Consider the following 26,548-nt stretch of genomic DNA (forward strand, 5'->3'; position numbering starts at 1 on the left):
TTGCCATAATTGGACACAACGGGAAATGGATATTAAGGAATTTATAATTGCGGTCAGTTATCTAATATCGCTGATCAATATGCTGACACGGATTGAGTTGTTTATCCCCATAAATTAAATTAACTTTTCCAGTATTGCAATCACCTGTAAATTTATAATTATCTGAAATAATTTTCTCCTGTGACATGTTTGGAAACTTTTATGTATACAGTTGACCACATTACAGTTCACCGTGTGCTAAAGATCAAATACATGTCTAAATACAACACTTAAAAATAGAGAGCTGTTTATGATTAGATAATTTATGTATGTACATATTATTAAATAATCCTGATGAACGAAACTAACCTGTGCTTGGAGAAGACTTGAATATCCTTGAGAGAATCACCGATACCTCTCGCCAAGACTTGATAATTGGATACATTGTAAGTGGGAGCTTTCTTTATGCACCCCCTTTCGCTCACACTGGAAAGAAAAAAATATTTCTAGATGAATGCTTAAGTAGAAACATCAGTGAACAGCAAAATAACGCAGGGTTTCGAGACACTTTTTTGCATAACAAACGTATATGAATAAAACAAAACATGTTTGAATTTTAGAAGCCAAATATTTATTCAAATTATAATTCAGTTATCAATAAATAAGAAAAGGTTGCTATGCAATATTTTGAAGAAATAAAAGTGAGTTTTGTATGTTTTTTTATACTCAATTTAACTACTTATGTATACAGATATTTTGTTACAAATTAAATCACTGGCACATTATTAATCGAAATGACTTCAATATTTTCTCCTTTGCGAAAATGATAGTGTAATTATGCAGTCAGAGTAAGTCCGCCATAGTGGTCCGCAGCAACATTTTGATCACTACAAATATAGAAACCTTATGTTAGATCTAAAAACATATGAAGAAGACTCACTTGTCCAGCCAAAACAGTTCATCGTTATACACGGTGATGGAATAAGGAACGTCCAACGTGTTGTTCAAGAGAATCATCTGAGAGGATCCATCGTAATGCATACAATTGATCATCGATTCTGTCCAGTAGACTTTCTGGGACTGAAATTTGTATAAAGCAATGATGCATTATTTACTTTTACATTATCAATTTCGAATTCCCTCCCTTAATAACATCCTCAATAAGTTCACTTGATGGATGGTCGAATCTCTACTAGTAAATATGTGCACATACCTTAAAGTCCAGTGTGAGGTCAGTGATTGAGAACTGTGAGGTTTTATTGTACAATAAGGTCTTGTTCGATCCGTCCAATCCAGCCCTCATAATCCAATTCGCGCCGGCATAGAATAAAAAGCCTTGGACAGGATCCACAGCAAGAGCTGCAAACAGGAAAGTACAACAATACAATGATATGGTCACGATTTACAATAAAACTGCACATTTAGTTGTTCTGAGGTATTAGGTACTATGGAAGTGATTCTCCACACTATTGTCATTGGGCCTCGTGGCCTGTTGTATACATGAAGATAAGGTAGATTAAAATTGTTAAAGAAGTAAATTTTATAAAAAATATTAATATTCTGTAAATACCTGTCAAGGAATCCATATCGTTTGAAAGCAAAACATATCGGGAACTTCCATTCAATCTAGAAACCTCTATGATATTCCTTTTGGGATCCGTCCAGTACATATTGTCAGCAATCCAGTCTACAGCGAGTCCTGTCAAAAAAAAATGGTAACATCTTATTATATTGTTAAAAATGGAATGTAAAATGACAAACTAAAACCTTTATTTTCATAGAAAGAGTAGGATGTGAGGAAAGGTTGGTCTATATGATGTAACCTAATCAAAGATAACTCACCAGTTATCCAATCAATGGGTACATTTTCCAAGAGCTGCCGGCCTGTGCCATCACGTCGAATGCGGCTGACAGTGCCATGATCCGAATCCGCCCAGTAAATGTAGTCAGTAGCTGGAAATCAAAGCATGAATCCTCTTATTGATTCACAATTATTATATTGCGACAGAAAGGATTGCAGTTATAAAATTGCATAAATTGTTGCAGAAAAGCGGATGATATCATAAAAAGAGGACTTCCTATGTGATGCAACACAAATGTTGGGATCTGAACACAAAGCCATTTATTGTCAGACATAAATTTCGATAACTTGCCTGGTCTGTTCGGCTATCGATTTATTTAATGTGAAATCTTACCGGCATGGTAATCAATGCTGGTTGCCATGGAGACTTGTGAGATGGGTCCAAGAACTGCGGTAGAGTTGTCTCCGTCAAGACTGAGGCCTCGTATCTCCCAGTTGATCGAGTAGAACATGAATTCACCAATTCCTGAAGAACATTGTCAGAGAACAAAATTATGAAAAAAATCAAATATTACTGAATAAAACGGTATATATATATATATATATTTATTTAGAATGGTGACAAACAAACTATGGACTCCTGATTACCTATGCACTCATTTGGTTTGGCAGGATCGGGGCTGTGTCCGGTGGCGCATGCGCACGACCTAGTATAAGGACCGGTTGGCAGGCACAGTTGTTGACAACCGCCGCGGTTTATGGAGCATGAATTGTTGCCGCGTTGCAGTGCAGCATCATAAATCTTTAGAGATAAAACGTTTGCTGAAACATATCAATATGCAGAATTTGTAATAAAATGTATGTACAAAACTAGACTTCAAAAACATAAAATACATAATATTATATATTAGAAAACAGACCCCAGTGGGATTCGAAAATACATCTACCATGTGCGCTAACCATTGAGCACCGACCCGAGTATCCTTCTAGTTCAGGGGGGGGCAAACTGCGGCCCGCCGGGTATTTTTTTACGGCCCACCATCATTAATTGTACTTCTGATTACGAATAACTTTTTTATAAATTTTAAAAAATATTGACAATAGATTAAAATTTTAAGAATTTCTTGTTTCGTAAATGTATTATCTCAGTAAGTCTTCCTTGCGTCTCGTCTCACACTATGTAACCACTACTTTCTACGTTGAACATCGATTTCAATAGATATTGATAGTATGCCAACAGAGCTACAACTTGAGATTATTGATCTGCAGTGTAACACTGATTTAAGAGAATTGCATCGTCGTGAAGAAATCTCCAAATTTTACAATGCCCTTTATTCAGACAAATTCGACCAACTTAAAGATTATGCAAGAAAAATGTCGTTATTTTTGGATCAACCTATATTTGTGAACAAACATTTTCGATCATGAACCTCAATAAAAATTCTTTACGATCCGATGCCCATTTACAAGCAGTTTTGAGAATATCAACTACAAAATTAACACCTGAATTTAAAAAAATGTTCAAAAATGTACAACAGTTTCATTCTTCTCATTATATTTTTTTGTAATGTTTATTTTTCGTGATAATAAATAGTGTATATCTAAAAATGGTATTTTACTTGTGGCCCGCCGCTCATTTTGAATTCTTGAATTTGGCCCTCCATCCAAAAAGTTTGTCCTCCCCTGTTGTAGTTGATAATTTCAAACATGCATGCGTAACTGTGAATGTTTTAAAATTCCACCAACATAATGGTTACCATATTATTTGTAATTGAAATCAAAACTCGCCTCGTTCGCCGCGACCGAGTTCCCAGACGCGCAAAAAATTGTTGCGTGTGACGAACGCGCACATATACTAGTGACACTCGTTTCTTGAAACGTCAAAATAATAAGTACTCTGGCCAAACGCCAATACGCAAATATGGCATCAGACGCTGAAACAGCGATTATTATGTATTGGTACCGCAGAAATTTAAGTAAAAGGCAAAAATATTAGATTCATCCGTCAATTAGGCATATATATCAATGCACAGTGCATCATTTATCGCAGCAGAACGGCCACCGGCGAGCAGTAAAGTCTAGATAAAAATGGCAAAAATGGCCAAATCGAGCGCTTTGCGCAGACGCGGGTGTCGGCTTTATCGGCGTCCAACATGTTCGTGGAGTCACTACTCGATCTGTCGCTTTGTAACATAGTTGTTTTTTAGTCACATTCGACCAATCTGCGAAGCTCCATTTGACAACGTTTGTTATGCGAATACCGATGACGTCACATCGACGAATTCGATATGCGGCGCATGAGGCGAATTCTGATGTGCGAGCCGACTAAGGGTGAACACGACAAATTACAAATTTAAGGCCTTCACAACATGACATAACAACAAAGAAAAGAATATTTAAACATAAAGCGCCTGCGCGATATAGACTTTTACAACGCTTTTTGGTTTACGCGTGCTTCAGTTTTCCTGTCCATACATACGGGGTTCCCGATACAAACTTGTTTACGTAGGTAAGCTTGTCGTACAGCATGAGTGTCTAGCCGGCGCTTAAGACATGGTTATAAGTGGAGTAAAAAAAAAGTACACAGAAGTACACCGAATGAGATAAGTAGAGCCTATTTTAAAAAATTCCTATCTTAAGAACATCCACCTAAACACATCTTCACGCAAGTGGAATATATCAATATCATTCGACATCGACATTATCAATGGCAGGTTAGTTCTGCACCTTGAGAGAACAAAAAACTGATGCTTACAATTTGCAAGATATTCACAAGGACACCCAGGTCAATACTACCAAGAATGGCAGAGTTCTCATTTACACCACAAATGTAAAAGACATGTAGAGCTTACGAGTATTGTTCCTGAGAAGTCGGTCATCATTGCATTGAGTCTTATCGCACACATGTATGGCTTGGTCGTGATCAGTAGCATAGTACAGCTGGTGGAAGTATGGCACGGCTGCTGACGGTGTGCTCTTTTTCGGTAAATTAACCTAAAAATAAATATTCACATTTTCAAAGCAGTTCCATTATAGATTAAAGCAGGTGCCGAGCTTTATCTTGCATACTTTCAAAATCTTTTTGAATGTTACCTCGAGCAAACTTGAAAAATGTCTGCAGTACAACTGTATGATGGAAAGGGTTCAGAACAAAAAGTTTGGCTAGAATCATTTTTAATACTTTAAAAAGTTGTGGCCCGTAGAAATAAACCTTTCTAGCATTGTTCTGCAAAATCCGTGAACTTGCCTAATATGTGACTAATTATGATTCAATTCTAGATTGAGAAGTTATTTAACTAGTCAAGGCACTTGCCCATAGCATAAATATTGATTTATTACAATTGAATAATTACCTTAAACACTTTCTTTTTGGCAAAGTCGTAATACTGAATAGATGCACTTTTCACGTTTACCCAATACAGTCGTAGTGATTCATAATCCATCGACAAACCTGTAAAAATTGAAAGAAAATATTTTCGTTAACTGTTAGGCAATTTGGTGTACACTTTTCACTCATAGCACAATATATTGGCATCCACAGAGTGTTGGCTACCGTAAAAAACCATTTGCTCAATTGATTGTATCAATACTCGGAGTACAACTAGGAGTAAACACACATTGAAAAAAAATGTGAATTGAGCAACAGCAAGATGGAAAACTACAGCCCACAAATCTAGAGACAACCATTTTGTTTATTTCTCCGTCAAGGGGCTCTTAGACATCTCATAATATCAAATAAGCGATGATTTGAATTGATAAACATTTCATACATACTTTGCGGTGCGTCCAGATCTTTGTTAAGGGTTTGGTTGACCAGGACTTCTCGGTAAGTACCATCCATGTTGCATTTTTCTATCACTGACACGTTATTTATCTGGTGGCTAAAGTAAATTTTGCCCCTGTGAAAGAAAATTTGCATTCATTTATTTATGGGTGAAAAATTAAACATGGACAAATATGCAATAATGTTTAGCACACCTGTCCTATTATAAAATTTATTTGTAGTATCGCCAGTTCATTTAGTCATTAATGAGTTAATCGTAGAAAGATTTTAATTTGTTTCCAGTATTTATACTAAAATGATCTTTCTTCTTCTGCTACACTCACAGGCATGATTAACTCCAAGGGTAATAATTAACACAATGCTACATCCAGTGTTCTTCAACCTTTTAAAACCCGCGGTCCGGCGAACATAGGAGAAATATTTCGCAGACCAGTATCACCCAGAAATAAAAAACAAAATAGATAGAATTTTATTTATTACATCTTATCTTATAAAATTACAATTTTTGGTTAGTGTCACATCTGCTGCTGCTTCTTTGTAAGCAAATTCTATATGTCGTTGCAGCATTCTTTCTGAGAGACGAAGCGTTGCATTATATCTATTCGATTTCTCCGTTTGGTTTTTATTACTGACATAGATGAAAAAGTCTTTTCACACAAATAGGATGTCGAAAAAATGACCAATAATCTGACAGCTTTATAACACGGAGATGGATAATCTTTATCGAGGGATGTCCAAAATTGAAAAAGATTCAGTATATTGACAAAAATATCAGTAGACATGGCAATGCTGATTCTGCGGCCAGCATTTCATCTAGTGGGAATCTCTAAATCGTCTAGCGGAATAGTCGGTTGAAAGCATGGTGAAAAATTGAGACTCCTAAAATTGTGAGGCGGATGGACGTAGACGTATCAGATATGGCCTCTCTGTAAGGCTATCAATCTAAATTAATATAAGTGTCAGACACATCTATGAGTGATTAATAATTGAACCGCAATCATTACCTTACAGGGTCAACAGTCAATCCTGAGACCATTTGAAGGGAGTCTCCGGGCACAACGACGGCTGTGTACTCCCCCTTGAGGTTGCAGACAGAAATGTGGTTCACACTGCCAGTGGATGAGAAGAACATCAGCCCTGAGATCCAGTCGATGGCAAAGCCAAACGGTTTCTCGATTCCCGTGTCCACTATGCTCTGGGAGGGGCCCATAGTTAGACCTGTTTTTTTTATCTCATTCATCTGAAAGTTTAAGTTTTGATTTGGTTTTAAGTTGGTAGAGTTCTTCGCCGTGTTAAGTCTTAATTATAGAAACCTCTCATGTAACATGTCTCATTTTAATGAGACTGTAACAATACTATAATAGTAATTGTAGCAATAACAGCTGTCATTATTAAATAATTCTATCTTTCGGTTGTATTGTTCTGGTTATTATCGACCATGCTTTGTGTCTTCGAAATAATAATGTTGTCAAATAGTTTCTTTTTATATTTCCCATTTATTTATATTAGACCGCATAGTTTATTAAGACCCGCAATGTTTTAAAAAAATAACCAAAATTAAAATTTAATAATTATACAAAGCTCCAATATAACTGCTTCATTTAATGTACATAGTCACCAAATGGAAAACACTTGATGATAACGAGCCCCCCATTAACTGTTATTTAGATAAATAAAGTTATTCAGAGACTTACTTATAAATCACTTTTATGTGTATCCTGTCAAATTAAAATTTGTCACATCGGAGTTTCAACAGTTCAACATCGATATATCAATGAATTGGCTGACCTGTGTATCGGACCAGTAGATTGTGTTAGTGCTGGCAACAAAGTCTAGCTGTTGAGGAGACAGAACTTGAGGAACCGTGATGGTGGGGATGGTGTGGTAATACGGCTGAGACAAGTCCACACCGCGCAGTTCATTCTGACGAGAGAACAGCAGGACCTTTTCATTTTCTATAAAAGTAGAAACAGAGATTATTAGGTTAGGTTAGGTTTAAAACAAACTCAAAAGGTGTTATACAAAGGAACAATAGTAATTAAACTTGAATTCAATTAAGGGGAAGTGTAATAAGTATTAAGAGACATTTGGTGACCATTTTTTTTTTCAAAATGAATGTTACAGAAGTGAATCTTTTTTTTTGCGCTCTCTATTCTCGGACAAGTGACAGATATGAGTTTCAATCCCACTCGGCCTAAATATCTTTGAGATTTTTCAAAATTATTGAGGTATGGGCCTTTATAACTTATTGCAGGGGAGGAGGCAGAATTTAAAGTTCCGCCACTGCCCAAAACCTAATTAACGTTGGTAATAGTAGTGAGTGTCATTACTTACCCACGCAGTTCCTTTGGTCGGCAGCCAACCTCATGACATGTGGACAGGCGCACTGATAGGTTGTTGGTCCGTCCAGTAAACAGAGATGTGAGCAACCACCATAGTTCTGTCCGCAAGGGTTCACACCACCTGAAAATAGAATAAATTTTTTATTTTTTTTATATAATTTTTTTAGAAAACATTTTTTTCAATTACTTGTACTGTAAATAATTCGTACAAATGAAAAGTATCTACATAATATGTACTTAAATAATTTACATTCTAATTCTAATTCCATCAAGTACCTTCAGTCGATAGTATTAATATTATTAATTTACATTCAGTTGGTGTATGGTGTATGGTGATTCAGCATTGATATACTACTAGATGAGGAGTTCCCATACAAGTGTCATTTTAAAAATGTACCACAAAAGAAGATATTACGAATATCGTCTTATAATATTTCCTTGTAGGTATAATGCGTTAAGACCGTTAACATGGATTCCCGAATTTCACCCATATTGCCCTGGCTGTAAAACTAAATTTGCGTTCTTGGAATAGTGACCCTAAGGGTGTCTGCAACCCAAAGCTTGCAAGTTACCAAAAATTCATGTCTGAGCGGACAGAGCAAGTCGTCATGCGCTGACTATTAGTTAGAGTAAGATGCAAGCTAGATCGGGTTTACTCATAATTATTGCCAGGTCGTTTTCGAGACAAATATTAAGTGAGCTTATATCGAGTTAAGTCCGCTAATATTAAAACAGTAAGTTTTAACACTGGCCGAGTTGCTGAAAATCGGGCGTCATTTTAAGAAGCATATGATTCATCCAGTAGTATATCAATGTGATTCAGTCATTCTTTTTTAGTTCACAAAAAACATTACTTTCGATAAAAATCCAAGACCGTCTATAGTCAGGCCACAGCAATAAATGGCAAGTTTCGATGATAGTTATTGCTTAACTTCGAATGCAATGCGGTAACATGTCCACAGTATTAATGAAGATTTTCGATTGCATTGTATTAACATTTTTAAACAGGTTATCATATTGCATTCGAAAAATAACCAATAACTAGCATTACGATCGAAATTTACAATTTCTTAAGGTAGCCTGAATAATATATAGTGTTTGCATCTTGATAAAAATCATATAAAGCCTAATCCCAAAATCCTGGGATTCCAGCCTCTTCAATTTCGGTATAGAAAAATGGAGCAAGATACAGTAATTGCAAACCGTATATGATAATGGTGTTTTTGAAAGGGATCCCGAATGATGAATGGAATGAACTATTACTGTAAATATATATTATGTAATATATCGAATCAGTTTAGTCACAATTCTTTAGCCCATGTGTATAATCTATAGTAACAAACAAATTCTTTTGTGGTTTTTATTGTCAGAGTATTAAGTATCGTATCACCTCTTGGTTGACGACTAGGGTGCATGACCGTAATATCAAATGGCTGCGTGTACGTCCTCTGGATCACAAATATTTCTGAGCCGTTCCACTTATTCGCCCTTATGACGGCGTTGGTTCTCCAATCCGTCCAGAAGACGTGGTTTTCAAAGAGGGCTATAGCAAACGGATGCGAAAGAGTTTCGTGCCCTCTCATCACAGCTCTATGGTCTTCGCCGTTGTAAGTTGTGGTGTGTATCGAGTCCGATCTGTAATATAAAAAAATTCAAAGCTATACAAGTAAATGGTGATACTAAGCAATCTCTCACATACAAATTCAACACAATCACAACCTATCAACTATATCGAGAAAACACTTCTCCACCAAAAATCCAACGTCCAAAAATTCACCACATTATCTTACTGAAACTGTACCTTTTCGAGAATGTTCCTTTCCTTCTGAATTTTGCCAAGACATTATTTGAACGGGCATAAAAAAAAACACAACACAACAAACTTGTGCAATCATGTAGTGTACTTGTGGTCTCGGGCACTGCAGACATGATGTCTATAAATAGAACGCACACATGCGTCTGAAATCCATTTCAATATGATGTAGTATTGTACTGAATGTTCTATTAAATAAATTGGATTTTTGATTGAATTTTGATAGTAATAGTGGAAATAGGTAATTTTGAATATTTCAGACATAAATTGCAGGAAATAAAAATGTAAAATCGAGAACTAAATATTCTAAAATGAAACAACACTGCAGAAACTACACTCAAATAGCGGGGAAACATGAATTCTGGGCACGTAAAATCGGGATTGCACTGTATGTAAGTGTAAATATAAATAATTACCTAGCATCGATCCAGTAGATTCTCTTTGCCGTGTAATCGAGAGTGAGACCATTGGGCCACGCTCCTTCTGAAATGCGGTCAACCCTCACAACCACGATCCTGGAATTACCGGCCAGCGTACAGCGCTCCACTCGAGGTGACGACACTTCCCAATCAGTCCAGAACATCAGTCTGATAAATATGAAATCACGATAAAATGTGAAAAATATTTGTACATACAGACTACCAGTTTATCAGACGTTAGAACTAAGCAGGGATCGCAAATTCCATATGAAATTTTCAATCCCGGGATTAGTATCATTTTAATCCTCCGAGATTTCAGGATTAGTATTTTGTCAATCTCCCAGGATCCCAGGATTAGAGAAGATACATGAAATTGAAAAACTATATTATTCTTTTTCACTAAACGCTAAACACTAATAACCAGTTTTTCAGATGATTATTGTTTAGAGAGTATGCACACGAAACATTCGTACAAGAATGTGTGCACGCGATGGATAACCTGAAAATCTGGATTGTTAGACAGAAATTAAATAAATAGTTTTTGATGTCACTTACTTATTTCCAATGAAGGAAAATTATGTTGAACATCTTATTGCAGAACACGACATTACCTCACTAATTAAGATTTTAATGGCTGTCAGTCTATTTTGATATATGCACAGCATTTTAACATTACTTCAATTTAACGTCACTCAATGCATTTGGGCCTAAATAGATAACAATAAGGTTTCAATTAAGAGATCTTGGGGTGAATCCCATCGTAATAGTTGGATGCATCCACTACTTTGATGTGATACAAAGGCTTCCATATGATTAGTATTTTCTATCTATGTCCGATAAAATATTATGAGGACTCACCCTTCTCTAGGATCTACAGCGATTGCACGGGGGCTCTCGATATCTCCCGCCACAAGTGTTTTCCTGAAACTGCCATTGAGTCTTGCTACTTCAATCTGGTCTAAGTTGCTCTCCACCCAATACAGGTTCTGACCAATCCAGTCTACGGCCAGACCTTCCGCTGTAGCCAGACCGGTCTGGACTACCACCTCTATAAGGCTTAGAGCTGAAAAAAAAAATGATTTTATGATTTAGGGCTTTTTTATTACATAACAATTGGGATATCATCATGGCATCCTCCAATTTATGTCTTAAAATAACAATAATTAATTTAATGTTCACGCCCATGATGGCCAAAGGGTCACCGCATCGGCTAATAACGTCGTATTTGAATATCTGGTGTGGCAAAATTCACATATTGTTTTTCAATATGTGTTTGGACCCAGAGTATAGGCCTAATAGGTTGAGCAAGTGGTTAACATCTACTTTTTGTAAAAACAAAAATCTGTTAATACAACTTTCACTCTACATATTATAATCATAGTTAAAAAAATAAAAGATAATAATAATACATTCTTTTTTTCTTTCGACCATGTCCGATCCTAATAGGATCATATGGGCCCTCCACAGAGTGGAGATTTGTATTAACAGATTTTATTTTTACGAGAAATGGATGTCAGCCACTTGCTCAACCTATAAGGTCCATATTCTGACTCTTACACAAATTGAAAAACAATATGTGTACTTGCCAGACGCAGGATTCGAACCTGGGACCCTCGACATTATAGACTGGCGCTTAAGCCACACGGCCATCGTGGGTGTATCATACATAATATGTATTAAAATCTATTTGGTGAAACTTTCTATTGCAGTTTCTAATTGACATGTAAATTTGAAGAAATTGTAATACTTTACAATCTATATTCTACAAATATATTATTACCATTTCTCGAATGGTAAAATAATATTAGAAAAGTTCATATCCACCACTGTGCATCACTCTAAGCATAAGTCACCCAAATAATTTTTTTTATTATTTTACAAAACACTTACAGCCAGCAATCATGGTGCCTCTGTAGATCTTATCGTCGATGACATCAGTCCAGAAAACCATATTGGTGCTGTTGTAATAGTAGAAGTCCAAGGCGATGGTGTTCTTGAGTGAAGAGATGAGGGCTTTGGACTGCATGGTCTGCAGGTCGATGCTCCGAAGCTCATTTCTGTTGCTGAAGATCAAATAGGGAGTAGTGCCATCTGTTAACAACAAAGCAATATTATATTATTCAGATGCCGTGAACGTATTTCAATTCGGAAATGAATATTTTGGACATAAAACAACATCGATATAATATATCATCATCAGTCGGGGTCAATCCACTCTTCTCGGTCCCTAGTTCTTCGCTGCCACATACATCCACCAAACTTTATGTGACTGTCTATCCAGTGGGTTTTAGAGCATCCTTGTGGGCGTTTAGCGCATTGCCTGTATGACAGCATTTGTCCGGCAGTTGTCCGCTAGCCGAGCACGATACGAGCCGATACAAAGAATTTGAACTCTCGATAGATGCGAGTCTTATACGCATTTTGTATTAAGAATTTTGAAGGCAGTTCGATTTTCGAATCGAACGATTATACATGTGGTTGTATTGGTAACAAGTTCATTACTGTCTTCTATTCCCAGACCCAAAAACAAAATGGTGGCTTGCGTTTTGGTTTAAAGTCTGTTGGTTTGTTGAGATTACCTACGTATACATTTCTCTATGTTTTACGTGATTATTCATCTTAAAAATAATGGTCAATGTATTACTATTATAAAGAAACATAGCTCGAAGAAGGAACAATCGTTGGACAAATTTAGTCATCCAGTGGTATCCAAGAGGTACAAAACGTCCGCAAGGTAGACCTAGAGGCCGCTGAGTCGATGAAATAATAAAGTTCTGCGGAAGTACGTGGCAGCGCAACGCACAGGACCAAGAGAAGAGGAATCAGCTTGGAGAGGCCTTCATCCAGCAGTGGATAGATTCAGACTGATGATGATGCTATAAAGTTGACGAATAAATATCTTCCCACTGGTCAGAATGTCATAGCAGAAGTGTGAATGGAGTTCTCTTCTAATAAACCGCAATAATTGATGGCCAAAAAAAGGATTACATTCAGTAGTGAATATGTAGATCTTTCGATAGGCTAAAAGAAGACAAGATTATTTTACCATTACCTGTACTCTTGCAAGTGAATCCATCGTCAGCTAATCTATACCCTTCATGGCAAACGCACTTGTGTCGTGCCTTTCGCTGTTGGCAACCCTGTGAACATATTCCCCACTGGTCGCAGGGGTGGGCGGTGGAGCATCGCAGTTTGTCAGCCTGGAGGTGAAGATCAGGTGGGCACGAACAGACAAAGCCTTCAGGCGCATTGTGGCACGTATGCGAGCATTCCATTCGCAGATCGCATACTCGTTCCTCTGGAAAATATATTACAAAATAAAAAAAATAATACAATAAAATTGGAATGAATGTCAGTCTGTCCGTTTCTGTTTGTGAGGTTATAACGACAAACTACTCAACCAATATTGATGAAACTTGCACAGCTTACAGACTACATTCCTAGTATCAACTTAGTAGAATTTTATCTTATTCTGGTGCTCGGAACATGGAGTGGAGAAACTACAATGAAAACTTTTTTATTAATGATGCTATCAATCTGAAACCTTACTAGTAGATTCCTCATAGTCGTTCATCATATAGAAATATAGAATAAATATGGGTGCTGTCGATTGTCTTTTCAAGATAATTGACTTAGTTCGTTATTTACTATAAGTAATCAAATATCTTTAAATTTTAAGCACTAAAATATCTCACCACATCTCAACCCTTCATCAGAGCCGTCGTCGCAGTCTTCGATCCCGTCACACAATCTATCTTGATGTACGCAGCGGCTGGCGTTGTCACATCTCCTGGCTGGATGGTCGCAGGAGGGAGGGGCGAGGGGAGAGGCGGTGGTGGGGTGATCAGTCGAAGAATTTGTAGGGGCAGAGGTGGGACAGCCCTCCTCATCGGAGCCGTCCAGGCAGTCTACGCGGAGATCACACCGAAACTCCTGTGAACAATAATGCAATGTCTTCAATATTGTCATACTATTCATATCCTCCCATCCGTCTAATTCAGCAGACAAAATCAATATTTAATTATTGTGGAATAAATCTACATGACGTGAAAGAGTAATTAAACACTTGTTGTGTTTATACCCCGTTTACACGTGCTTGGATTTATTTCTGACAATACATAACAAGAAAATGCATGTGTAAACACGTATTATCGTACAAGTTGCAAGATTGCATGCATGGATCAAAAAAGTTCAGCAGCTTCTGAATTTTCACGGGACAGTTGGAACTTGTGAGATATCTGCGCCTGCGCAATCGAACGATAATAGCGAACCTGCCAGAAAAGAAAAAAAACTACACCGCGCAGAGCAATTTTGACGTTTACCAATTTCCACGACCAGTCAAATAGCACCATAAAATAACAACAACCATCTCACTTATGCTTAAAGAATGAGATTGGTGGGACAGTAAACACTTTTACGTGTAAACAGTTATTATCGCGATAGCTAACTATTTATTGGTGCCAGTAAATCCATGCACGTGTAAAGGCGCTATTAGCAACTATTTTATAAGTTTTATTAAGTCTGAGCATCTGTTGCTCATATTACACAAAACACCACAATTCTTGTATGATCTGGTTGTTACAAAAATGTTAGTCTGGACAAAGAAAATTTTGAAATTGTTTTCATGATTCTTGTCCCTCGTCCATATATAATAATCATTTTCAAATGTTCCTATCACTATTATCACACTAATAGAATTTGATATTTGCAACCACATTACAAATAATATTTTTTGATGTCGAATATAAAATGTTAATAATTCAATTAAAATTCGTTAAAAATTATAAAAAAACATCCCAACAACACTATTTATTATTAAACAACTAGTTTTGAGACATTCAAGCATGTGAAGATGAGCACATTTCACTAACCACTGTCCAACTGGTAAAAATTAAGAATTTAGGGAATTCATTTATCTCCTGTTTCATAAGATGATTCCTTATTCAATATATGTAATTTTATTCCAAAAGGTTTCTAAGAATAGCACATTTTACAAACCTTTCGGATGCAGTCTTGATTATGGCATTGGAATTCATGAGGCTCACAGAAGTCTCTCCCCGTTTTCTCATCTCCTGGGTGATAGTGATGTCTACAAATAACATAACGTTTGTCAACACATTACGCCTAAATAAGCTTCATGATACAAAACAAACCGTACTGTAGATTCGACATATTAATTTATTAAGATGTAAATCACTGATTTTATTTACCGAAGATTTGACGTTACACCTAACCTGTTGTTGTGTCCGGGTGCCGGTATCTTGGCCGGCAAAGCAGTGCAGTTGTGTTCATCGGAACCATCGGGGCAGTCCACCACTCCGTCACATTTATTCTTCAGAGGCAAGCACGTCTCTTCGGCACAGAATATCTTAAATGACAACAAATTCAATTGACATCAACAGAAATATTATAGAATAGAGATAATGGCTACAAAAGTTTCGATGGACACCACATGGTACTTCCATTAATACGTCACCCACCTAATCTACCCAGATCATGCTAACATACCCTAGTTTTGACATATACAACATATAAATGGTATTCAACCAAAAATTTTGTACTATAAACAGAGTCTTATACGTTATTTCTGTCAGTATGGTTTTGATACATGTATGTACACTTTTTGCCCGTGGTACGAGCTTACTCTGAACTTGCGTGTTGTGATAATAATGTATTTCTGCCCTTAGCTTCAATAGATGTATAAAAATGATCTTACCATAGTTTTTGGATCACACACGGAAGTACAACCCTTTTCGTCAGAATTATCCCGACAGTCATTATCTCCATCGCATAAGTAGACACGAGGCACACAATTCTTATTGTCACACGTAAACTCTGATGACTGACACTTAGTGTAACCTAAAAATAAAATAAGCGTTGACAATTTAAAAATGAAATTAATGCAATACAGTGTACATTGTTTGGTGGAACCTTTGAAATATTTTGTAAAATCATGGCTGACATGTATTAAGGTCCAGATGGCTAGATTATAAAATATACATATAAACGAGTACTTATTAACATACTTAGGGAAAATGCTAGCGAACTCGATGAGACACCCTTAAGTGTACGGCCTGAGTGGACAGCGTTCAGCGGGGCGTGAGCGGCGTGCGCAACTCAAACGCATAACCGTGTGTGAAAATGTTTGTCGACAATGTCTTTTTTTGGTTATACGTTTATATATTTGAATTTCGCGCGCACACCTCTCACGCCCTGTCGAACACTGTCCACTCAAGCCATACACTTACTATTTTTGATCTCAAATTTCATGTAAATTCATTACCCAGATACTATTTTTTTATATTATTTTTGCGTAGATATCTTAAACTAATACGACTCAATAGAATGTTTAAAATTCTGATATACACATCTACAAACCACCATAGTCTAAAATACTCCTTATTTCTATTTTCTATCTCCTTAAAATGTACCGCCCTTAAGCAACACATGAACTGCCTTCCCACATAGATTATTACTAGCAGTATGATCAGTAAATAACAATAAACTATTGAGTGTAGAGTGAAGGGTGTAACTGGGGGTCAGGGCCATAGATATTATGTACACGAAAGAGTGGGGAGGATTTTTATTTCTGCAGATCGCCGCCAAGATGTCCGCAGTCATGATTTAATTAATAGTAAGTTTATAATACTTACATTTGAAAAAGATATTTTCTCCTGTTACAATGACCTTCACTCTGTAGAGACCCATACGCTCCATTTAAGAGTGAATACGGTTCTGGGTTTATTAACTTTTAATTCATAACTCATTGCGACCGCACTCTAGATCCAAGCACTCATTGAAAAAACAATATGTCAAATCAACGCACCTGCTGGCTTCCACCCCACGATTAATGAATTTAGAGATTGGCATATTGTAACATTGATAACAATATTTCAAGAAAGATTTTTAATATAAAAGTCTGCACACACACAAGTTGACAACATCATAAAAACGGCCACTTGGTTAGATGTTAGCGCAACATTTTGTTAAGATAATTATGATATTTTATGAGATTGTCAACTTTTTCTTTGTGTACAAGGTTAAATATTGCAAAATTTATTATACATACTACAATTTTCGTCCTCATCCGACGTGTCGAATTCGCCACAGTCCAAGTCAGAGTCGCACTTCCAAGTCGAAGGAATGCATCTGTGGATATAACAGTCAGCTAGATTTTTAATTAATAAAACAATTTACTGAGGATTCATGATAAATTTAATCCATCCCACGTTATATGGAAAAATTATATCCCCATAAATTTATATTGTTATTCATAATTTCAATATTATTATTGCAATAAACTGTATCTGACTTGAAATATCGTCTTTTATTTATTTGTAACACAATTTCGTTTGAGTTCTGGGGCTCACGTAGTCAAATTCATAGTCTTGCTAATAGACAGCGCCACTTATATGGGAGCATCCTCTTGTATGGAACTTACGAATCTATATACGTCAGTTATCTATGGTTATGTTCCTCCATTTATTTCTTTAATTTTTTTTAAAGGCCAGAATTAGATATTTTGTGTAGTGTTCTTATGTTATTTTGTTGTTTAGTATTTCATGTGGTTTCTGGGGGTCAATTTAGTGATTTCGTTGTCTGCACAGAGCTCTGAGAGCACAAATAATTGAACATACCCAACTGCTCCTAACTCATTTTTTACTTATATGTCACTCCCGTAACCCTCAGTTCCTCGATTTATCAAGCAGCAAATTAAATATGCGGTAAGAGTTAATTTGAATTTTATGGCAGACTTACCTTCCAGAAACTTTACAGGTAAACTGGTTGGAGGCACAGGTGCTATTCCGACAATGTAACGGGTCCTCGTCACTCTCATCCATACAATCTAAAAATTCATTAAAATTCATTATTGACAACCAGCATAATTAAGTACAATATACGGGCTAAGTGTATATTTTTCACTGATAGAGATGTAAGTAGTACATCACAGGTAAGATGCGGATCTACTTAAATCAGGCAAGAGTTACCTGTTTGTTATGTTATTTAAAATTGCCACGGAAATATTAATATATGCACAAACCTTTATCTCCATCGCAGACCCAATAATTGCTGATGCATCGGTTGGAGTCACATCGGAACTGATCGCTTCGGCACACATTGTTTTCTGAAAGAATGAAGCAAGATTTAAACACATAAATACATAGGTCGGTGTCCGGAATATACTTCAACCACAATTATTTCACTACAACTCTTTCCGCTCACAATTATTAATTATTCCACAATCCTTTGACTGGACAATTGTTTAACGTAAACACAGTTTTCATTAATTGTAATGGCATTTTTAGATAATGTTTTACATTTTTCAAAGGTGTTTCGTGCACATTTCTCCATTTTTTGAAATGACAGGAAGAGTTGTAGTCGAAAAATGTTATTTGAAGAATATTAAACCCATACAAAAGAATGTTCCACTAAGTCTCATGACCATCCAAACTAATGCGTGCAGTATTTTCGAAGATTCAAAGAAGGAGGGTGGGCGACAACTATGGTCGAAATTTCAACGCAAGTTCCGGCTGGTTTGAAAGATTTAAAAAATGTAAAAGCTTTTATGTGATGCTCGAAGAAAGAAATTATATCAGTTGTATAAAAGCAAAAACGTACAAAATAATACTCTCCATATTCTTGTGTACGTGTACAATTTAACACAGGGGAGGGCAAACTGCGGCCCACGGGCCGCATGTGGCCCGTCGGGTATTTTTTGCGGCCCGCTATCATTAATTTTACTTGTGATTACGAATAACTTTTTTATAATTTTTTAAAAAATATTGACAATAGATCAAAATTTGAAGAATTTGTTGTTTCGTAAATGTATTATCTCAGTACGTCTTCCTTGCGTCTTGTCTCACACTATGTAACCACTATTTTCTACGTTGAACATCGATTTCAATAGATATTGATAGTGTACCGACAGAGCTACAACTTGAGATTATTGATCTGCAGTGTGACACTGATTTAAGAGAATTGCATCGTCGTGAAGAAATCTCCAAATTTTACAATGCCCTTAATTCAGACAAAATCGACCAACTTAAAGATTATGCAAGAAAAATGTTCGTTATTTTTGGATCAACCTATATAATATGTGAACAAACATTTTTGATCATGAACCTCAATAAAAATTCTTCACGATCAAATATCTCCGATGCCCATTTACAAACAGTTTTGAGAATATCAACTACAAAATTAACACCTGAATTTAAAAAAAATGTTACAAAATGTACAACAGTTTCATTTTTCTCATTAATTTTTTTGTAATATTTATTTTTCGTGATAATAAATAGTGTATATCTAAAAAGTGTATTTTATTTGCGGCCCGCCGCTCATTTTGAATTCTTGAATTTGGCCCTCCATCCAAAAAGTTTGCCCCCCCCTGTTTTAACAGATGAAATGCAATATCCCCAGAAAACCATGAAAAATTAATTTATAAATTGGGTTTACATGCGGTCACCACTGTCCACATGTAGTGACGTCATTCAAATCAACCATTGTTTAAACCAACCAATAAGGAGACAGCATAAGAAATTATCAATATCGCCACCCTATTTTACTTGGGAATGTTGAGATGCAAACTCATCACTGTTCGAAAGTTACAAGCAAACCACCACTGTCCATTAAAATTAGTCACTTGGATTATATTAATTTTAAAAGTATTTATTTCTGCACCATCTAATATCTATAACAGTTCACTTAAAGCTCACATGTTCGTAAAAAGAATTAGAATTACCCCAACATCGGTTTTATTTGATTTCTCACGGTATGACTTTGAAGTCTTTGAAGTGTTTTTGCTTTTATACAATTCATATGCAGGAACCAAATTTTTAATGTGGAAACCGCACTATATTGAAAAAAAATAACAGAATGAACATACATTCCAAAAGAAGATAAATGCATGTAAGGCTTTAAAGCATTTAAAGATCGTGCTACCATTTTATTGGGTGAAAATATCGCTAGTTATTTTGTGTATGACATTCGGCGTCCATAGTTGCGGAACGGAACTGCGTCGTAAGTCGAGAAGTCATTGCTCTGGGTTTATATAGTTATCGTTTTTTTACATTCCTTTGAAGCAACCCATCCATAAAACTAATTTAACAATATAGGTATAATGCTATGCTTGCCTCAAAATGGCGGCATTGTCGTAAATAACAAAAATGTCAAATAAGTGCTTACCACATATACCTCCAGGACTGACATCTTCGTCAGTACCATCGGCACAATCGTTGTCACCATCACATACAAACTTCTGCTCTATACAATATCTGCAAAAAAGTTACAAAAAAAAAGCTGACAATTAAAATGGTCAAGTGCATATGAGTCGCCTTGAGTCATAACTCACAATTTTGTCATTTTTGAGCTAAATATACCAAGTGATTCTAAAGGCATCAATATATCGCACCGTGAGTGTAAAACCAAGGTATCTGCAAATTTTTCAATTTCGAGATTAAATGCAAAACAACTGCAAAAGTCGTGAACGTGATAATGTAAAAGTGAAGTAACTGAAAGAACATGCAATATAATGTAGATATAAACCAAATATAATGGTTTTTTTTAGAAACTCTATTTCTCCTAATAAAACGAACACTTCAAACCCTAATATATCCAAAATATGTCTTTTGCAGATGCCTTGGTTTTACACTCACGGTGCAATATAGTATAACGAAAAATAATAGGCTATCAAAAGTCACTTTAAACCATGTGAAAATTGTTGATAAATTTGACTGTTGGTGTCATAACTCACATTTATGAATGAATAATGTGAGTTATGTCATCAAGGCCTTTCTAACTAATCAGGAGCTCTATTTCTCATAGGTGCTGTGTGTCTGCAGTCTTAGGAGTATTATATACATTTAAAAAAAATAATGTAAAACGACTCACTCACTCATTAATATTCAAGGGAGTTTCAATACCTTTTTTCTAATTACAAAAAACAGTGCTCTGGTGGATTTTGCGATTATCAGAAAACTCAATTTTTGGAATATGTGAGTTATGACTCTAGGCAACTCATAAAAACACTTATACCAATTAACGTAATGAATTCCTAAATCTCCCATCAAAAATTCTGTAATCGACAGAATTAGGGGAATAAAATAATAATATTCAACCCGTAATACTATTTGAACGCCCACGATGACCGAGCAGCTTACACGTCGGTTTATAATGTCATGGGTTCCAGGTTCAAATCCTAGGTCTGGCAATTTATGTTTGGAATCAGAGAATGGACCTAATAGGTTGATCAAGTAACTAACATCCATTTCTCATAATAACAAAAATCTGTTAATATTCACAAACCTCTACTACTCTACTCATGGTCAAAAGAAAGAAGAAGAACGAAGACTTTTAAATGAAACAATCGAGGAATGATAGACCAGAACACACAACAACAAAATGCAGAATTCCACAAATTAATATTAAAATGACAGAAGAGGTACAGTTACTTCTACCCCTGCGTGACAGGAAGAAAATATAACAAATAGTCGGCAACTAGCGCTTGGAATGCGCAAAACCTAAATACGCCACCTTTTTCTTGCCAATATATTAAATTTTAACAATAATAATTAGATCTTTGAACTGTATAGGTTACAAGGGTCAGTTTTAATACCTGACAGATTGCCTACTGCACTTGCAGATCGTCAGTCATAAATATTTTACTCGTGGATTTCGGTTAGCTAATACCGCTTGCTACCATAAAACAGCATGAGGTAAACATTCAGAGTTACAATAATATTATGTTAGAATAGTTGGAGTTTTGTATCACCTTTGTTGAACACACTGGAAGTGCGTTGAAGGACATCTGGAAGGTTCAGTGTAATTGGTGATGGAGAGACAACCCGTTCCGGCAGCATCGAGCACTGAACCATCAGCGCACCCGCACACTGAGCCCTCGGGAGTGGCCAGGCATAGTTCAGAGCAGTTCTTAGTTTGTTTCGTGCAGTCGTTAGATCCTATGTAAAAAAAATGTAAATATTCATTTCTGTCTCATAAGCCTTCTCATGGGAATTCATATGGAGTTTATATTAACATATTTTTAGGTAGAATGATGATTTTTAGCAGGCAGAGGATTTGAATCCACACCCACAACTTCAGAGATGGGCACTCAGGCACTACTCCATTGTACAGCACTTTATGTGCTAATATATAATGAAATAAACTATTTTTTTTATTCAACGAATAAGACACGATATTTGAGAATGTAACATTCTATATATTGAATATAATATATAATTTGAAAACATCTCATGCATAATACACACTAGAAAAAATCATTTTGTAGAAAAAAATACGACATCCGACGGGACTCGAACCTGTATCTGCTGGATTCACGCCAGTATGCTTTTCCAATTAGCTATCGAGTAGTGACCACGGTTATCTTAAAAGTATTCATGCCAATGTTCGAACAATGTTGAATAATTTATAATTTCCTTCTTTTTATACGAATTTCACATTTCTCCTTTAACATACCTCCATGTGCGAAATCACTGTACACCTTCAAGTCAAAGAGTGGAGCACTCTCGAGGGTGAGCAATTCCACCGTGTGGTTTTCAATATTGTACCGCTGTACTCCACCTTTCTGGTACTCCCCCCAAAAGAGATGACCGTCGAACAAGGCCAGCCCATAAGGGTGCACAACGCTTTTGCCCTCCACCACTACCATACGGTTCTTTCCATCCAAGTCGATCCGTTCGATCTTGTCCAGGAGGACATCACACCTGTTAAATTTATAATTGTTACATAATTAGGAATAATTTAGGATATTTTCAACTGATTATATATCATTGTTATTTCTTCTTCTATATCTTGGCACTAGAACCTCACCATTTGGTTCTTAACCTTCTTAAGTACCCCGCCTCAAGTTCTCAAAATTTGAATTGACACTATCCCTAATCTTGTACGAGGTCGACCAAGTCTTCGTTTACCTTCCGGCTTCTTTATCATGCGTGACTCGTTCGTCCTATGTAATGGTCCAACCATCTAATTTGACTGTATGATCTGTGTGTACAAAGTGTACAGCTCATTACTGTATCTTTGTTGTCACTCTGAATGTGTCATTGATGGATCCGAAAATACCATGCAGCGTAATCCGCTCAAATGAGCTCAGTCCGTTAAAAAATCATTTAGCTAGCATCGTTGTTATTATTTATTTAACTATTACGGTCTTCCAACAAGGGTTAATAATTATGAAAATTTTATTATTCAAAAAATCTTTTTTTTCTTGAGAAACATGCAAGTAACATTTTAATATTTAATAGAAAATGTCGCACAAAAAATTTCCACCATAATTATTATAGTGTGCGAACTATGAAATTTATTAAATGTGTATGTACTGTTACGTATCCCACTTCAAAATAATGCTCCCACCATGAGATTATGCTTAAATTGTTTACAATATCATTTATATTTTCAACTTTCAATTTAGTATATTTTCAACTACCACACCCAAGCTTTTGCTTTTGGGTCAAAGAATTCACTGTATCGCAAGCGTAAGTGTAATTATTCAACTTTGATAAAAATAAAATAAACATATTACATACAACTATTTTTAAATGTAATAGTACCAATAAAGCCTGTTGTAATCGAGGGTGAGTCCACTCGGCCAGTTGACGTTTGTGGAGACAAATAACTCTCTGTGGTTGCCGTCCATCCAAGCTTTCTCGATTTTTCCAGACGGTTTACTCTTGCCAACCCATTCAGTCCAAAACATAATCCTAGAAGGAGAAAATATAACATTATAGAATTTCGTAGCCAAGGCTGACTTTGCAACAAAATTTCAAAATCAGTTTCATCCATTTTTTAAGTGAAACATTTTTTTACGCCCCTACATGAAAATGTTTACACTGAATCAGTTTCATCCATTTTTAAGTGAAACATTTTTTTACGCACTTACATGAAAATGTTTACACTGAATCACTATCACTGTGACGAAAAACCGTTATGGTTAACCCGACAAAGGAAATAAAAATCGAAAGCAGCGAGCGGCATTGAACCATAGACCTTTCAATTAGCAAGAGTGTACCTACACACATTGAGTGAATGACAATTTTTATCTATATTTAGGAAAAAAAACTATTATAAACGAAAAAAGTTAGTTTGTGTTATTATGATGGCAATATTTCTAAACAGATTTTATTGCAACATTTACATATAAAATTAATGCACTTGGACTGAATGCGGATACTTTACGTTGCTCATCACTGATTTACATGAACAATCACGTAAACGTGAAAATAATCGTACGTAATTGAGTACCTAATCAAAGCAAATCATCAGCACCAGACCAAAACATCAATTTTGATTTCATTTACAAATTGTTGCCAACGTGGACTGTTAAATTGTCTATAGTCAACAATTGTACTAAAAAAAATTGTTTCTCTCAAATTTGTGTCACATATAATACAAAAAGTCAATATGAACAGTCCAAACTCTTTGATTTCAATACAGTTTATTCGCAATATTAGTGAGTCTCCAAGGATTTCGAATGTTATAATGACTACTATTCACAAACTACTCAACCAGAGCTAGCACATTACCGATAAATTAATATATTACCCTTTCTCCGGATGCAGCACAATAGCTCTCGGATCGGAGACATCGTCCCTGATGAGAGTTTTCCTCTTGTCGAAGTTATCGAAGGGAGCCACACTGACAGTGCCCAACGATTCATCGGTCCAGTAAAGACTCCTGCCCATCCAGTCTACCGCCAAGCCCTCACAGTTACCCAAAGACCGCGCGCCATGCTTGGCTGTTGAAAGGATTGTTTCTCGGCCGGTGCCGTTTATGAATTGCCGCTGAATCATGTTCCTGGAAAGAAATCGGTTTCAATATTTTCATTCGATAATATTTTGCACTATAGATTTTGAAGTAAATACAGATCCGATATGAAAAATAAACGAACCTTTGAACATCTGAGTAGTAAATGTACTGATCCCTCACATCATAATCCAATGTAGTCGGTTGACTCAAATCGGTGATGGGTATCATCAGCTGGTTATGGTTAGACTGAGGTTCTATTCCGATGGCCTTTATCATCGCCGGTCTTCCCTTTCCATATATCAGAAATGTTGGTAGAGTATATACTGCAATGAAAAAACACCAAAGATCACTTAGGGCCAGATACTTACGTGGCATAGAGACCCTTAGACAACTAAAATTGGCCGTTTGATGCCAGCGCTATGATACTTCATGGCAGAATTGAGTAACACAAGTGAAAGCTCTCAAAATATATCGTAATATACAGAAAGCGTATTTCGTTTATTTGTTCGTGACAAACTAAGATAGCATTGAGGACAATTACCGACGCAAACGCATTACATCCGTTTCTAAATATCGCTTGACGATTGATTAGATTTATAAATGTGAATAATGAATAATGGCCAGCACAATTATATTTGACGCAGTGCTGTCATTGAAATATTATTCCCAAAATGCAAGGGTAACTGTCTCCATGAGTACATTTATTAAATTTTATCTGATAACACAACCATTGAGAATGGCATCTGCAGTGAACCCGAAACGTCAAGGAAAAAAGGAGGAGGAAAAACACACTAACAAACCAAAACCCAGATACGATAACAAATGATCATGAAAGTATCACCTAAAATTTTAATTATTTATATTGTTTCAGCAAACCCATCTTCTGAACGATTTAAGATAATTAATCTTAAAGATTTAAACAGGAATCGCTCATGATCTGAAAGTCATGACAGAAAGAGAGGGCGTATTCTATTAATATCTGCTTCGCTCCTTGCACACAACAGTGGTGTAGTTTGCATTACTTTATTTTATTTCTATTAACTAGAAAGATTTTTTCTAACACACTTAAGAGTATATATCAGTGAAACTAAATAATTTTCAACAATAGGTGGGACGTAATTTCGCACTCGTTGCCAATTGGAGAGCGATAGTCGAGCTGTGAGTACATCAATTTGTTTTGTGGTGGCGTCGGAGGAATATATTCTTAAATCGTGTAAAGATGATCAAAAAACGTTATGCATTTACTCGAAAAAGAAAACATGTTAATGAATATATTATTATTATTACTAATATAACAATAAACATAACATTAAATGGACGCATGTTGAATTTTTATGACAAATTATGTTTCGTTCTTCATGCGTCGTTTGCACAATCTGCGCATCGTGTAGTCACGATCTTTTTAGACCGTGCCTCAGCTGAAGTATAGCCTTAAAATATGTTTGAGTAGGTATTAAAACAATTTTAACAAAGGACTATTAAACAGGTTACCATTTACATATCTGGAATTTATTTTTCAAGTCTTTAATAAAGTCAATGAATAAATCGTCTCTGTTCTGGCAGAACACACTAACTGGAAAATACTAGTTTTGAGTAATTTGACTTTGAAGTTGTTAAAATGTTTGAAATAATGGTCTATCATGTGAGTAT

General features: G+C 35.9%; 1 protein-coding gene across 1 annotated transcript in view; it reads right to left on the reverse strand.

Annotated features, from left to right (window-relative positions):
• Window positions 1–26,548, reverse strand: part of LRP1 (LDL receptor protein 1) — a 221,064-nt gene that overhangs the window by 88,626 nt on the left and 105,890 nt on the right. Inside the window, exons 13-43 of the mRNA XM_085960995.1 lie at window positions 25,041–25,221; window positions 24,695–24,946; window positions 23,704–23,853; window positions 22,610–22,857; window positions 21,906–22,092; window positions 20,321–20,409; window positions 18,180–18,263; window positions 17,897–17,984; window positions 17,208–17,287; window positions 15,855–15,997; window positions 15,373–15,506; window positions 15,137–15,227; window positions 13,834–14,071; window positions 13,191–13,436; window positions 12,029–12,229; window positions 10,997–11,201; window positions 10,136–10,306; window positions 9,297–9,541; window positions 7,899–8,027; window positions 7,353–7,519; window positions 6,569–6,804; window positions 5,555–5,679; window positions 5,134–5,231; window positions 4,633–4,774; window positions 2,429–2,602; window positions 2,175–2,306; window positions 1,822–1,932; window positions 1,550–1,678; window positions 1,193–1,338; window positions 920–1,059; window positions 349–465 (exon numbers count right to left, since the gene is read on the reverse strand). Coding sequence (XP_085817121.1) covers window positions 349–465; window positions 920–1,059; window positions 1,193–1,338; window positions 1,550–1,678; window positions 1,822–1,932; window positions 2,175–2,306; window positions 2,429–2,602; window positions 4,633–4,774; window positions 5,134–5,231; window positions 5,555–5,679; window positions 6,569–6,804; window positions 7,353–7,519; window positions 7,899–8,027; window positions 9,297–9,541; window positions 10,136–10,306; window positions 10,997–11,201; window positions 12,029–12,229; window positions 13,191–13,436; window positions 13,834–14,071; window positions 15,137–15,227; window positions 15,373–15,506; window positions 15,855–15,997; window positions 17,208–17,287; window positions 17,897–17,984; window positions 18,180–18,263; window positions 20,321–20,409; window positions 21,906–22,092; window positions 22,610–22,857; window positions 23,704–23,853; window positions 24,695–24,946; window positions 25,041–25,221 — 4,879 coding nt within the window. The remainder of the gene's footprint in view (window positions 1–348; window positions 466–919; window positions 1,060–1,192; window positions 1,339–1,549; window positions 1,679–1,821; window positions 1,933–2,174; window positions 2,307–2,428; window positions 2,603–4,632; window positions 4,775–5,133; window positions 5,232–5,554; window positions 5,680–6,568; window positions 6,805–7,352; window positions 7,520–7,898; window positions 8,028–9,296; window positions 9,542–10,135; window positions 10,307–10,996; window positions 11,202–12,028; window positions 12,230–13,190; window positions 13,437–13,833; window positions 14,072–15,136; window positions 15,228–15,372; window positions 15,507–15,854; window positions 15,998–17,207; window positions 17,288–17,896; window positions 17,985–18,179; window positions 18,264–20,320; window positions 20,410–21,905; window positions 22,093–22,609; window positions 22,858–23,703; window positions 23,854–24,694; window positions 24,947–25,040; window positions 25,222–26,548) is intronic.

Source organism: Rhyacophila brunnea, unplaced genomic scaffold (genome assembly GCF_057557595.1).
Source record: "Rhyacophila brunnea isolate RB1 unplaced genomic scaffold, BYU_Rbru_1.0 scaffold_12, whole genome shotgun sequence".
NCBI lineage: Eukaryota > Metazoa > Arthropoda > Insecta > Trichoptera > Rhyacophilidae > Rhyacophila > Rhyacophila brunnea.